The 15,356-nt window shown below is 43.0% G+C and overlaps 1 protein-coding gene across 1 annotated transcript in view; it reads left to right on the top strand.

Moving 5' to 3' along the window:
• The window catches only part of EHD4 (EH domain containing 4), a 90,963-nt gene that overhangs the window by 16,471 nt on the left and 59,136 nt on the right, over positions 1 to 15,356 (top strand). The window contains exon 2 of the mRNA XM_077464542.1: positions 789 to 965. Coding sequence (XP_077320668.1) covers positions 789 to 965 — 177 coding nt within the window. The remainder of the gene's footprint in view (positions 1 to 788; positions 966 to 15,356) is intronic.

The raw sequence follows: 15,356 nt of genomic DNA, 5'->3' as shown, positions 1-15,356 counted from the left end.
CATCTTGGAATTGTTGGTTGTAGAGCCAGTTCTGCAGTTTTTATAGATGTCAAGATACAAAGACAAGGCCATCAACTGTGTGGATTGCCATAATGGGTAGATCTCTTCATATGTTCTAGGAATATCTTAAAGTGAACCTTTCCATACTGCAATTGCTGCTTGGCTGAATGTCCTACTGACCTCTTGCTTCCATAGCACTTGATTGCTCCCGGTTACTCAGAATGTCCTGAAGCCAGTGGGTCAGATTTTATAACTGGACAACTAGCATTTTTTTTAAAAGGAGGTCGACAGTCGAGGACCCCATATCGCTCTCTGGAAAAATCTGTGCTTTGCACTTGCTGGTCTAAGCAAAACATATTAGTTATTCTCTCCATCCCCAGCAGTGCTTCTAACTTCCCTGTGGTTATTGCTGTTCCATTTAGTCAAGAAAAGCAAATAATTTACAGCCATTTGTAGGTTTTCCATTTGACACTTACACGGGAATGATCGTCTTAATTCTCACATGTCACGGTGCTGAGTCAATTATGAAGCTCCAGTTAGAATTCTTAGTCTCTTGCAGCCAACGTGACATTTTACCATTATTGCATGAAAACTGAATTCTCGCCTTCCGTGGATCTGCAATGCATTAAGACATATGAGTTTTATGACCCCTTTTCCCATTTAGTTTTGTTTCAGATATGTTATTTAACATGACTTCCCTATAAAACACTTTTTTTTTTTCTAAAGAATTTTTACTGAGCTGTTTCTGTATTGAATAAGATGTAATTTTGTGTTCTTCTTATTTACAGATATTTACTAGAACAAGATTTTCCAGGAATGCGAATTGGACCAGAGCCGACAACGGATTCATTCATTGCTGTCATGTATGGTGAAAAAGAGGGAAGCATTCCAGGAAATGCGTTGGTTGTCGACCCAAAAAAGCCCTTTCGTAAACTAAATAGTTTCGGAAATGCCTTTCTAAACAGGTAAGCTTTTATGACAGTTAAACCATTCTGCTGTAAAATGTATGGGTTTCTCCATAAATATTATGCTTTTATGCTGGGTGTTATTTAATTACTTTGGTTCATATCCATATTATTTGTAGGAAGTTTCTTCTAAAATGCTCAAGTAGGACATTTCGCAGTGACATGTACAATTTGCGTATAGTTTGTTAAAGCAGAGTTCCACCCAAAAATGGAACTTCCAGTTCCTCCAATTCTGGGAGACACACAGGTCCCAGAAGACGGCAAGGACCAGTGAGGACGCACAGCACAACTCGCACATGTGCAGTAGGGAACCGGGCTGCGGAGCCACAAGGCTTCACTTCCTGATTCCCTTAGAGCCTGTTCACACAGGGGCGACTCATATCTGACTTCAGGTCACCCCTAGTCGCCTTAAGTCGCGCTACATCTAAAAATCAATGCGAGTGAATGAGAGCCGTCTTAATGCACACTACTGAAGTCGCTCCGACTTCAGAAAAGGTTCCTGTACTACTTCAATCCGACTTGTAGGCGACTGGTAACCATTGATTTCAATGGAGGTCGCCTCCAAGTCGGATCTCCGTCTATACGGAGGCGACTCTCACAGAATTATCAGCTCTCAAGAGGGAACTCCACGCCAAATTTATTTAAAAAATTTGGCGTGGGTTCCCCCTCCGAGAGCATACCAGGCCCTTAGGTCTGGTATGGATTTTAAGGGAAACCCCCCCCCCCTACGCCAAAAAAAATCCAGATCCATACCAGACCCTTATCCGAGCACGCTTCCCGGCCGGCCAGGAAAGGGGATGGGGACGAGCGAGAGCCTTGCGCGGCCCCCCCACCCCAATGCACCTTGTCCCCATGTTGATGAGGACAAGGGCCTCTTCCCGACAACACTGGCCGTTGGTTGTCGGGGTCTGCGGGTGGGGGGCTTATCGGAATCCGCGAGCCCCCTTTAATAAGGGGGCCCCCGGGTTGCCGGCCCCCTCCCCCTATGTGAGTATGGGGTACAATGTACCCCTATCCATTCACCTGTGAAAAAATGTAAAAAAAAAAAAAAAGACACAACACACAATAGTTTATTGCACAGCTCCGGGGATCTTCTTCACCGCCGCCCTCTTCTTCCGACACACACAGTGTTCCAAGACCGTAGGAGGAGTTACCATTGAGCAAATAGAAGGAATATCATCAGCATTGCTAAATTCTATCTAATGTCAGTGCTGGTAAAGGTGTGTTCATCATGTGCTTTACATGAGTCGCACGTGTCACATCAGCAGTTACTACAGTGAAATAGTGACTCTTATGTACGTAGACCGATGAGCTCATGTTTGTTACTTGATCACATGGTTTGCTATGGACATCCAGTTAATTATCCTATTTACAGATTATCTTTATGTAGCTGTTTTTTTTAGTGCTTTGGCTCTACAAGTGTTGTGGTGTGTGTGTGTGTGTATTTTTTATTTTTTTTTATTTTTTATGTTCTAACACTTCCACCAACCACACTGGGAATGATTGCACCTTTGTGCAGGGACTATACATGCCCCACATTGTATTTTCTCCCTGGGTGTACACGCATTTTTTATCTTTTTAGCATCTTGAGAATACATTATTTCTGTTACAGCCAACTCTGGCTTTTGGGTACAGTTGGGATGTGATTTTAATGTAATTGTCACACCGTATCCACTTTAGAACATACATTTGTACATACCCTAAAGCCCAGTTCACATGGGCAGAATGTCTGGAGACATTTGCCGGTAAAAAAAAAAAGAGGCCAACGTTTTTCGCCAGTGTTTATGCCGGTCTGTCTGTCACAAGTTCGGCCAGCTTCTGTCAGACAGGGATGCTGGAAAACCAGCATCCGACTGACCCCCCGATCAGTGCTCTCAGCCAATGGAGAGTGCCGATTGGAGTGTTCTAGTGGGGCGCCTGTCCACCTGTTAGAACACAACAACTCAGTGGGGGAGATCGCTGGACTAACCTCGCATGGTTAGTACAGCGGCTCCCAACCAGAGCTCTGTTTTTTTATTTCGGGGCCAGATCTAGACTGTCTGACCTGGAGATGTAATAAAAAGTCAGGGGACATACCATCATCACATATGAGAGTTCCCCCACCACTTTCACATGACAAGAGATTCATCTGCCACCCCCATCTTTCACAAATAGTCCTAGCTTCAAATCTTTCACCATGGATGTTTAAAGTGCAAGTCCACCGTGTATACAGCACTCCCAAACCGCCCCAAAGATGCTGTTAGACACATTTTTTATCTTCATGCATAGTATGGATGAAGATAATAAACCTTCTGACTTTAGACCCACTTTTACTTTTTTGTTTTTGTTTTTTTGTTTTGTTTTCATTCATCTACAGATCATTAAAGGCCATCCCATCATAACAAGTCCCCCCCCTCCCCCCCTACACCTTTTAGAGTGCGCCCCCATATCGGAGCCCTCAGTCCTCCTTCCTTCACAAACTATCCTACCCTGAGGCTGGGCACCGTGCAGCCGCGCTGACTCTGCATTTCTGAAAACGGGCAGCCCCTCCGCAATGTCACTGGGCGGGGCATGAATGTAATGTAAAAACTGATATATTTTTTTTTTCTTTTTCTTTTTCTTTCTGTAAGTGTTTGACTGCTGGATTCTTGGCTTTCATTTTCTTCAGAACTGATTTGTCATCTGCTTGAGCAAAGAGGTACAAAGGGAAATCGCTAAATATGAACATAAGTGACACAACCTCCTTCCCCTTTTTATTTTTTGTAGCTGAACATCTGGCAAATTGTTAAATTTACAAACGAAATGCATACATGAGAGCTGGTTTAGTTGCCAAAGGATTTGTATTTTTGTCCATCCAGTTTTTTTAGATTAATACAGATCTGCTACACAGTACAGCCCTGCTTGGCAAGGCAGGGGCCCTGTCTCCTAAATCCCTCTCCAAAATTGGCATTTTTTTATTTTTTAAACTGGGAGTAAACCCGCTAACTTATATTATATTATATTTCTTTTTTTTTTTTCTCTACACCTGTAAGGGAAAAGGCATAATGAGCTAGTATTCACAGCATACTAGCTCATTATGAAATGCTTACCTTAGAATGAGGTGCCGGCATCTCACTCAGTCCACGCTGAGGGAGCTGACATGTTCCCTCGGCGTGTCTTCCGGGTATCGCGCCTCCAGGGCTGTGAGTGGCTTGAGCCGCGATGTCTTCACTCCAGCGCATTTTCATCCCGGCAGGTTCTGGCAGCTGCCAGTGTTTCGTCATAAACTGGGTCACCATCACAGTTGGCTACCTGCTGGACAGGGCATGCACGACGCCGCCATATGCGTTCGAGCCCCACCATCCAAGTTTGATTATATTTATGCCGAGCGATGCGAGTGGCCCTCTGTTGGAACGCATTTGGTGGAGTCACGCATGCACACTCGAGTGGGTAGCAAAATGTGATGAGTAGCCGAATGTGACGGGACACCGGACTTTCAGCCTAGAATCCCTGGAGTGCATGCGCCGTTTAAGTCAGCGGCTGATTGCGAGGGGAATATCTCCTAAACCGTACAGGTTTAGGAGATATTCTTTTTACCTACAGGTTAGCCTTGTTATAGGCTTACCTGTAGGTCAAAGTTACAAATATGACTATACATTTGCTTTAAGTATTTTATGTTGCTTGCTCCCCGTTCCTTGCTTGGGTGACCCGTTCTTCCTGCTCCTGTGTGTCTGTCCCAGGGCTCAATCATGAGACCGTGTTGTGGCACATTTGTGCATGTGCCACAGTCCCCAGCCATCTGTGCATGTGTAGGGGTTTCCACTACTAGGGATGTCTAGAACCTTCCTTGTCTTTTGTGAGTGCATGGAAAATCCCCTGCATATGCGCAGATGTGCTGACTGGGCATAGCCTGTTGGGGCACCTCTGCATATGCACGGTAATGGTGGTGCCTGAGTGGGAGGGTAAAGCCACCTAGGAGGAAGCTTGATGTTCTGCTTTAAGTAACCCATACAGGTCTTGTCCCTGAGAAGACCTATAAGTGTGAAAAGCAGCAAAATGACAAACTCGTCTGTCTGTCACTCTGCACTCTTATCCTGTCAGCATGTCCGATGCCGACTTCTCTTTATGTTCCGTGTCCCACATGTGCATTGCAGCACAGCTGATGGCTTCCAGTCTGGCCACTCCCTCTCCCAGTCTGAAATCTGCTGTATAGAGATTGCAGAAGGGAGATTCCAGATCAAATTCCGGTACTTGAGCTGCCTGCATGTAGAAAATGTAAAGGAAAAGCGCCAAACTCTTGTAAAACAGGCGTTTTTGAGCTCCAGTGTGCATGAGGCCTTATTGTGTCTGTCATGTCTGCCTGGAGTTCAGCTCTTTTTTTCCTCATGAAACCATGGGGCTCGGAAATCTATTTGGAATTTTGAGTGTAGCCTGTCATCTCCCCATAATGGAGGCGATGTGTGAAAGTGTATCTAAGAATACAGCTTATCAGCTGTAGCAGAACAAGTTTTTGCACATTCCTGGGCTGTATTCTCCTACTCTGCTAACCCCGTGTAGGAAAGTCCAGACCAGGGACTTCATTCTCTGCTGTAATTACACAGCTTTTATAGTGTTTTCAATTCTGCTCGCTCCTGATCTCCACTCAGCGTGCCCATAAAAGTAAGAGAACTGTCACCCAATCTAGGACATATGGAGGCTGCCATTAGTACATCTCATTCTGCATAGGTTTCTTGGTCATCATACGTTTCTTACTTGAAACCAGAATGCAAATCAGGACGTCTGCTTTATTTTCACTTTCCTGATATGCATACTTGTTACTGTTCAGTGATTCATGCATTGTTGAAGCCAGCGGGTTCATGTAATAGCCATGCAGTTGGCATCTTCAGAAGGGGGTTAGAAGTGGCAGCCCCAATGTGGGTCTTGGTTAAATCCTAAATTCCAGGTTTTTTTTGAATTTTAAATAGTTTGCTTGGACCAAGCTAGTCCAAAGGAAACAATTTTTCTTCAATAACAGGTGCACTTTCTGTCAGCGTTGTATGAACTGGTATTTAGCATCAGCTACATACGACATACAGCACTGTGATCAGTAGTGGGATGGAGACTTCTGTCTGTCTCTGGGGAACAAAATAAAATCCTGCAGAGCACAGCTTTACCATTTTAGTGCAAGCTTTGCATTCTCTCTGAATACAAGGCTTCCCTTGGCTGAGCTAGAGACCGTGACCTCATCTGCCAATCGGAGAAATACCTGTATTCATTCAGAAAATACACAGCTTCCTGTGAATGGCACCCAGCCAGACTCAATTTTGTTCTTGGAACAGAATGGGAAGTCCTCCATACCTCTGCCGCAACACAGCACTGGATATACAGTGGGTATGGAAAAAAAATAACCCCCTGAAATGAAGACTGTGTTTTGGTTGTTTTTTTTTTGTTTTTGTTTTTTTATTTATTCCATGCAGCTTATAACATCCAAGTGAAAGATATAACCCCAACATGTCAGAAAAACATTAAAAAAAATTAAAGAAACGAATCGCTGATTTTGAAAAAAGGATTCCCCTGCTTTGCCAAAACGCACCTTGAAGATTGAGGCTACATGGGGGGGCGGGGGGGGGGGAGGGTGTTATGATCCGATGAGACTAAAATTGAATTATTTGGCCTCCACACCAAATGATATATCTGCAGTCCACAAACAGTTACCATCAAATTTAACAGAACTTGAGCAGTTCTGCAAAGAAGAGTGGGCAGATATTGCAAAGTCTAGATGTGCAAAGTTAGTAGAGACATATCCCAGCAGACTAAAGGCTGTAGTTTAAGCAAAAGGGGGTTCAACAAAATACTGACACAAGGGGGTGATCCTTTTTCCAACTCTGATTCTGTGTTTTTTTTTTTTTTTTTTTTTTTTTTTTTTTTTATCTTTTTCTGACCTGTTGGGGTTATATCTTGCATTTTGGGTGTTATAAGTTGCACACAGTCTTTTTATTTCAGGCTGCAAATATATATAATTATATTTAGTGTGTGTTATATAACATTTATACAGTGCTCACAGTTGGCACACATATTGGCCAAGGAAGTGGTTTGCTTGGACCAAACAAAAGATTAAAATTTCCGTCAGCTTTTGGAGTTGTTTCACATTGAAATCTCACAGGAACGTTTTCCACATTCCAGTGCATTCCCCTTCAGTTTGCTTTTGCAGACCATGCATTTGAATGTGCTGCAGATTGCACCGGAACTCTGTTAACTTAGTGCATGCACTACTTTAAAAAAAAAAAATGCACCACACCTGTAGCAGTTCGCAAAGGCAGTGTGATTTTTTTTTTTTGAACGCGATGTGGGAAACGCACATGGCACATGCTTTCTCTCTTGGCTGAAATAAATCTTAAAGCCTATTGTTTATTTTATTTTTTTCCATCAATGCAACTTTGACAATAACCACTGTTCTCCATCACTTAACTAACTCTAACTCTAACTCTAAACCTTCTGGCAGCCACATTCTAATCCTAATCTATCTAGCCCTGTAAAGAAGAAATTGCTGTACTTGCCTGTTCTGCAGCTGCTCCGGTCCAAGGCTGAGCTGTCAGCGATGACTTTAGTGCAGGAGAGACAGCCGACAACGGAGCTCCATACTAAGTCTATGGGTGATGTCACATCCCAGGCATTTCACAGCTGTTTTTGGTTCTCTCCTGCATATACCATCCGTTGCTGGAGACCGGACCAGAGTGCCTTGAGAAAAGGTAAGTAATAGCGATTTCTTCTTTACAGGGCTAAATAGATTAGGCTTAGAATGTTGGAGTAGGTTTTGGGTGAACTTCTACTTTAACAGCCTGTGGGTCTTTTATGATGCCATGGGGTCCGAACACGAAAAACTAGTTGTCAAAATTCCAGTCCAGCTTCCATCTTGTATTTTCTATCCCATGACACTGCCCTGAGGACCGAGATCGTGACTCTGTCAAACTGTTAAGGGTAAAGTTCTGCTTTAACCCACAAGCACTAATTAGTTCTTGCATAGAGTGTTGGTGTTCATTTCTTGCACATGCAGTATTTTCAGCAGTTTCTGCATTATTTCACAAAGTTGGGAAGAACAATTTGAGCTGTTCGAGTGAGGACAGGATGATCTTTTACTTCTTGAACTGCCATCTTGGAGGGAGAGCTGCCTGTTTATGGCCAGACTAAACATTTTGTCTTTGGATCGGTTTCTGGTCACTTTCATAGTGACCAACATCTGTTGAAACTGACCACTTTATATTTTACAATGTATGGTCAGCCATAGGCGCATGATTGGACATGCATGATCCAGTCTTTATTTTATTTATTTTTTTTCCGACTGGGAGCCCAACGTGCATTGTCCTTGGGCAGTTTTACAAAGAGGATAGTAAACCATGGGAGAAATACTGCATATTGATACATCATAGGGTGTGTGTGTGTGTGTGTGTGTGTGTGTGTGTGTGTTTTATTTTTTATTTATTTTTCTTCTTCTGCGGATATTTGCTGGAACCGAAATAAGAAACAATCATTCTGTTCTAAAATTTGGTAGCTGTTAATGGAATGTCTGATACTCTAAGCTGCCAAAGTATATCCGGTCCAAAACCCATTTCAGCTCATCTCTTGTACAAGTCCATAATTAGAGCTGATTCACGAGAATTCAGCAGAATAAAGAGCACAAAGAAATCCAGACCTGGTCAGATAATTTTGTTTGTGGGCTTGAAATCACATCAAGCAGAAAAAAAAAAAAAATGAGCTCGCTGATGTCATTAGGAAGAGACGGTTATTATGATCTCAGGGTTTTGCTGCTCCTGGTATGAACTGTCGTAGACGGCAGAAACTCTAGCTATATTATCATGCAATGCTTGTGACTCTAGGGGTCATATGGAGATGCAACATACAGTGCTATGAAAAAGTATCCCTCCCCCTTTCGTGTGTGTATATATAATGTTGTTAAGCGCTACACAAACTGTTGGCACTATATAAATGCCGAACAACAACTGCATTTTGTATTTACTCAGGTTGTCTGTGTAATAAAAATTGTTTGATAAACTGAACCATTTAGGTGTGAAATATTCAATAAAAAAAAGTGTGTGTGTGTGTGTATATGTGTATATTATGTGTATATGTATGTATGTGTGTGTATGTGTGTATATATATATATATGTATGTGTGTATATATATATATATATATATATATATATATATATATATATATATATATATATACATATATACATATACATATATACATATACATATATACATATACATATATACATATACATATATATATACATATACATATATACACACACACACACACACTTTTTTTATTGAATATTTCACACCTAAATGGTTCAGTTTATCAAACAATTTTGTATTTACTAGGGCTGGCTTTGGGTAATATTAAAAAGTGCGGTTGCTGTGCAGGATTTATATAGCGCCATCAGTTTTTTTACAACAGCTTTACAGCATTAGGGCAAACAGTACAGTTGCAAAACAATTCAATACAGGGGGAATCGGAGGCCCTGCTCGTTGGAGCTTACAATCTAGAAGGGGGAGGGTCAAGTGATTCAAAAGATAAGTGTGAGGGCTAATCAGATGGAAAAAATGAAAGTACAGTTGTTAGGTGGAGGCAGGATAGGCTTCTCTGAAGGGAAGTTTTCAGGGATTGCCTAAAAGTGGCTAGAATTGGTGGTAGTCAGACAGATTCTGGTAGGGAATTCCCAAGGATGGGAGAGGCATGGGAGGAGGTGACGAGGGAACTAGAGTGCAGGAGGTCAATTTCAAATGTAACAGCCAGGCTTGATTACTGCCAGACCTGTTGATTCAAGAAAATCACTTAAAGTGGAAGTAAACCCACCGTTTTAAACAGGTAAAAAAAAAAAAAAAAAAAAAAGGCATGCCAGGAATGCTAACTGCACATTGGCTGTGCTCTCAGCCAAACTATCAAACCATCCAATGGCTGGTGTCATAATGAATCACATGTGCAGCACCATAGCAGTTGAAGATTAACCAGTTGCCGACCGCCGCACGACGATGTACGTCGACAGAATGGCACGGGCAGGCATATGGGCATACGTGTACGTCCCTGCCTTCCTGCGGTCGGAATCCATTCAGGAGTGATCCGGGATGAGGGGGCGGCCATTCGTTCATGGCCACCCCCTCGCGATCGCTCCTGATGAATGAAAGTGCAGCGTGACATCACTTACTCTCCTGTAATGTAAACACAGGCAGAGGAAGTGATGTAATCTCTCCTCCGTGTCGGTATTTTTCATTCCGGCACCGAGGAGAGAGGATCGGTGAGTTGCACCAACACTACACAATACAGTAGAACATGCCAGGCACACTCTCACCCCCCCAATCACCCCTGCACCCCCAGTCACAGTGACACCAATTGCATTTTTTTTTTTTTTTTTGCATTGGTGTCATTTGTGACTGTAATAACTGTTAGGGAAGTTAGGGTTAGCCCCCTTTAGTTCTAGGGTACCCCCCTAACCCCCCCAATAAAGGTTTAACCCCGTGATCACCCCCCGTCGCCAGTGTCACTAAGGCTGAGGTTTATGAGAACGGATGTGATTTGCACCGCACTGCAGTGCAAATCACATCCGATCTCCGTGCGATTCGAGTTCAGCCATACAGATAGTATGGCTGAATTCACATCGCACCCGCCGCAAACTCGCACGGGACCCTTTTTTTGGTCCGCAGCAGAATCGGATCGCATGGGTGTTCACACAATGCGATCCGATTCCTGTCCGAGTTTGCAGATCGCACTGCGATATGCGAACTGATCTGGGGGTGTCATTAACATTTTCACTGACACTCCCAGCAGTTTGCATAGGGCAGTGTGATGCGGGAACCCGCCGCGGATTCGTGGCGTTCCCGCATCGCTCCAGTGTGAACCCAGCCTAATAAGCGATCGTTTTTCTGATCGCTGTATTAGTGTCACAGGTGACGCTAGTTAGGCAGGTAGGTATTTAGGTTCGCCACAGCTTTTTATAGCGCCAGGGACCCCCATATACTACCGCATAAAGCCCCCTGATTGCCCCCTAGTTAACCCTTTCACCAGTGATCACCATATAACTGTTACAGGTGACGCTGGTTGGTTAGTTATTTTTTTTATAGTTTCAGGGCACCCACCATTTATTACCTAATAAAGGTTTAACCCCCTGATCAACCGGCGGGTGATATAAGTTTGAGGGTCAGATAAGGTCTGCGTCGCCCCAGGCAGTGCTAGGTTAGTGCCAGTACCGCTAACACCCACGCACAAAGCATGCACCTCCCTTAGTAATATAGTATCTGATCAGATCTATATTAGCGTCGCCAGCAGTTTAGGTTTCCCAAAACGCATTGTTAGCGGGATCAGCCCAGATACCTGCTAGCACCTGCGTTTAGCCCCTCCGCCAAGCCCAGCCCACCCAAGTGCAGTATCAATCGATCACTGTCACTTACAAAACACAACACACATAACTGCAGCGTTCGCAGAGTCAGGCCTGATCCCTGCGATCGCTAACAGTTTTTTTTTTTGTAGCGTTTTGATACAGTCGCTGACAGCCTAGGTGCTTTTTTACCTGTGAGTCTCACTAGTGTACCCCTAAATTTAGGGGTGTCTACTTTCCAAAATGGGGTCATTTGGGAGGGGTTTGTGCCATCTTGGCATTTTATGGCCTTCAAAACTGCGATAGGTAGTGAGGAGTAAAATCAAAAATTTACACCCTTAAAAAATCCTGAAGGCAGTGCTTGGTTTCGGGGCCCGTACGCGGCTAGGCTCCCAAAAAATCCCACACATGTGGTATCTCCGTACTCAGGAGAAGTAGCAGAATTTATTTTGGGGTGTCATTTCACATATGCCCATGGCATGTGTGAGTAATATATCATTTAGTGACAACTTTGTGAAAAAAAAAAAAAAAAAAAAAAAGTTTGTAAAATATTCCATGGACTCAACATGCCTCTCAGCAAATAGCTTGGGGTGTCTACTTTCTAAAATGGGGTCATTTGTGGGTGTTTTGTGCCATCTTTTATGGCCTTCAAAACTGTGATAGGTAGTGAGTGAAATTACAAATGTATGCCCTTAGAAATCCTGAAGGCGGTGCTTGGTTTTCGGGGCCCCGTACGCGGCTAAGCTTCCAAAAAGTCGACCACATGTGGTATCCCCATACTCAGGAGAAGCAGCAGAATGTATTTTGGGGTACAATTCCACATATAACCATGGCATGTGTGAGCAATATATCATTTAGTGACAACTTTGTGTAAAAAAAAAAAAAAAGAAAAAAAAAAGAATTTTTTGTCATTATTCAATCGCTTGAGGCAAAAAAATAAAATAGTCAATGGGCTCAACATGCCTCTTATCAATTTCCTTAGGGTGTCTACTTTCCAAAATGGGGTCATTTGGGGGGGTTTTGTACTGCCCTGCCATTTTAGCACCTCAAGAAATGAGATAGGCAGTCATAAACTAAAAGCTGCGAAAATTCCAGAAAACGTACCTTAGTTTGTAGATGTGACAACTTTTGCGCAAACCAATAAATATACAGTTATTGACTTTTTTTTTTACCAAGGACATGTGGCTGAATACATTTTGGCCTAAATGTATGACTAAAATTGAGTTTATTGGATTTTTCTAATAACAAAAAGTAGAAAATATCATTTTTTTTTTCAAAATTTGCGGTCTTTTTACGTTTATATCACAAAAAATAAAAATCACAGAGTCAGTCAAATACCTTTAAAAGAAAGCTCTATTTGTGGGAAAAAAAGGACGCAAATTTTGTTTGGGTACAACATTGCATGACCGCGCAATTACCAGTTAAAGCAGTGCAGTGCCAAATTGTAAAAAGACCTCTGGTCATTGACCAGCAAAATGGTCCGGTCTGAAAGTGGTTAAACAGAGGCAAAGATGGCAGCTTCCTTGGCTGAAAACAATAGGGGAGTTTACTTCCACTTTAAATGGAGGCTGTCTTGCAAAGTGAAGTGCACAAAAAGATATTTTAAAAAGCAACACTTCATGCTGTGATCTAAAGAAATTCAAGAAGAGATGAGACAGATGAGAAAAAGTAATTGACATGTATCAGTCTAGAAAGGGTTACAAAGACATTACTAAGGCTTTGGGGCTCCAGTGAACCACGGTGAGATCCATTATCCACAAATGGAGAAAACTTGGAACAGTGGTGAACCTGACCAGGTGTGGTTGGCTTACCCAAATTATTCCAAGAGCAAATCCAGGAGGTCATAAAGAACTGCAGGCCTCACTTGCCTCAGTTAAGATAAGCGTTCATGATTCAACAATAAGAGACTGGGCAAAAATGGCATCCATGGGAGAGTTCCAAGGCGAAGGCCACTGCTGACTAGAAAGAACACAAAGGCTCATCTCACGTTTGACAAAAAAATATCTTTGATATCCCCAAGACTTTTGGCCAAATATTCTGTGGACTGAAGGTGTGTGTGTGTGTGTGTGTGTGTGTGTGTGTGTGTGTGTGTGTGTGTGTGTGTGTCCCCGTCCGTGTCCTGTTACATCTGGCATAAAACGAACGCAGAATTTCATAAAAAGATCATACAAACAGTCAAACATGGTGATGGTGGTAGTTTGAATGATCTGGGGCTGTTTTTCCATCTTCAGGACCTGGATTACTTGCCTGTCAGAAACCATGAAATCAGACCGAGACAGAAGTACAGTTAAATCACACTTGTTTTAATAATACAAGTAAAATAGAACAAACTTGGTCAAAACATAGCCAAAGTTCGGTAACCGGAACAGATATTCAGCCAAGCTGGAAGGTCAGGAATCGGTATAGTGGGACAGCAAGCAGGATCTGGAGCCCAGAAGGAATGTCAGCCAGCCATGTCCGTCTTTTAAACAGGAATGCAGGAAATGGTCTCAGTGATGTTGGCCAAGGCGAAGGGAGAGATCCTCTGGGCTGCACGGCTTAAGTAGGCAGGTTTGACGAGCAGGATATCAACAGGTGAGTAGCTGTGGAGAGATGGGAGCTGGCAATTAGCTGACAGCTGAGTGGCCAGCTCAGAGAAGGAAGGGCTGAGCCCAGCCCTGACATTGCCGTAATTGATGGAACCACAAATTCTGCGCTCTACCAGAAAATCGTGAAGGAGAATGTTCGGCCATCAGTTTGTGACCTCCAGCTCAAGCACGCTTGGGTTATACAGCAGGAAATGCACCAGCAAGTCCACCTCCCGGGTCAAAAAAAAAAAAAAAAAAAAGAAAATGATGGTTTTAAAGCAGCTTAAACTTGGTTTGAGATGCTGTGCCATGACCTTAAACAGTCCTTTCATGCTGGAAAACCCTCCAATGTGGCTGAAAAACAATTTGCAAATAAGAGTGGGCCAATATTCCTCCACAGCGTGAATGTGAAAGACTTTGCCCATTATCGCAAACGCTTGATTGGTTTTGGAAGCAACAACTGCAATGTATTCAGTTTAGAGAACAATAACTTTTTCACATAGGGCCAGGCAGCTTTTTTTTCTGAATAATTTTAAGTTTGAAAAATATGCAAAAAAATAAACTTGCCAAATATTTTTTACAACACTGTGTGGCTGTCTAGAAATGTTTTACACCATTCCTTAGAATTACTTCCTAAAACAGGAGTCTCAAATTGGTGGCCCTTCAGCTGTTGCAAAACTAAAAGTCCCATGAGGCATTGCAAGGCTGACAGTTACAAGCATGACTCCTACAGGCAGAGGCATGATGGGACTTGTAGTTTTGCAACAGCTGGAGGGCCGCCAGTTTGAGACCCCTGTCCTAAAGTGGCCTTGCCATTGGAGAAACCTGAGTCTCCATTGCTGACCTCCACCTGAAAATGCTAGTTGACTGATTTTGTTATGCTGACACACTGATTTCAGTACTTTCCCAAACCAAGTTACTGACTCCTACCAAGCATGCAGATCAGGAAAGTTGGAGAATAGTCAGCCCTCATACATGTTCTGGGTTATTGAATCACAGATTTTAAAAAACAATGGCAGAATTCCCTCCAGAGATCAGCAACCGCCACCCTCCAAACCAAGCTGTATTGGCATTGACATGGAGGCTGTGCACTCCCTTGTTATCTCTGGAGATCTGGATAGGTAAGTGGTTTCTACTAGTACCCGCACTGATAACTGTATAGCGCTGGCAGAGAAGATGAAGTGTCTCTGAGGTGGAGCAGAAAGGAGTAAGGTGGTGTATTTCTACAAGTACCTGATAGTGCTACCCATCTACTGCCTGTATGTGGTGACGTTGGTGCTATCTGCATTAAACTACTGGATGGTAAACGGGCAATCTTCCACCAAATAGGAAATGGGCTGAGGTGGCTGATTCTCCTAATCGGGTAATGGGTGCCTTTTTAGAATGGCAGAATTTTAATCTAGTAAGTGACTTTATGGAACACATACAGTGGGGACGGAAAGTATTCAGACCCCCTTAAATTTTTCACTCTTCGTTATATTGCAGCCAGCAAAGTTCATATTTTTTTT

Source organism: Lithobates pipiens, unplaced genomic scaffold (assembly GCF_037356315.1).
Source record: "Lithobates pipiens isolate NorthernLeopardFrog02 unplaced genomic scaffold, aLitPip1_a1.2 Scaffold_30, whole genome shotgun sequence".
Classification (NCBI taxonomy): domain Eukaryota; kingdom Metazoa; phylum Chordata; class Amphibia; order Anura; family Ranidae; genus Lithobates; species Lithobates pipiens.
The sequence above is the reverse complement of the archived record's forward strand: the minus strand, read 5'-3'. Positions and strand labels throughout refer to the sequence as shown.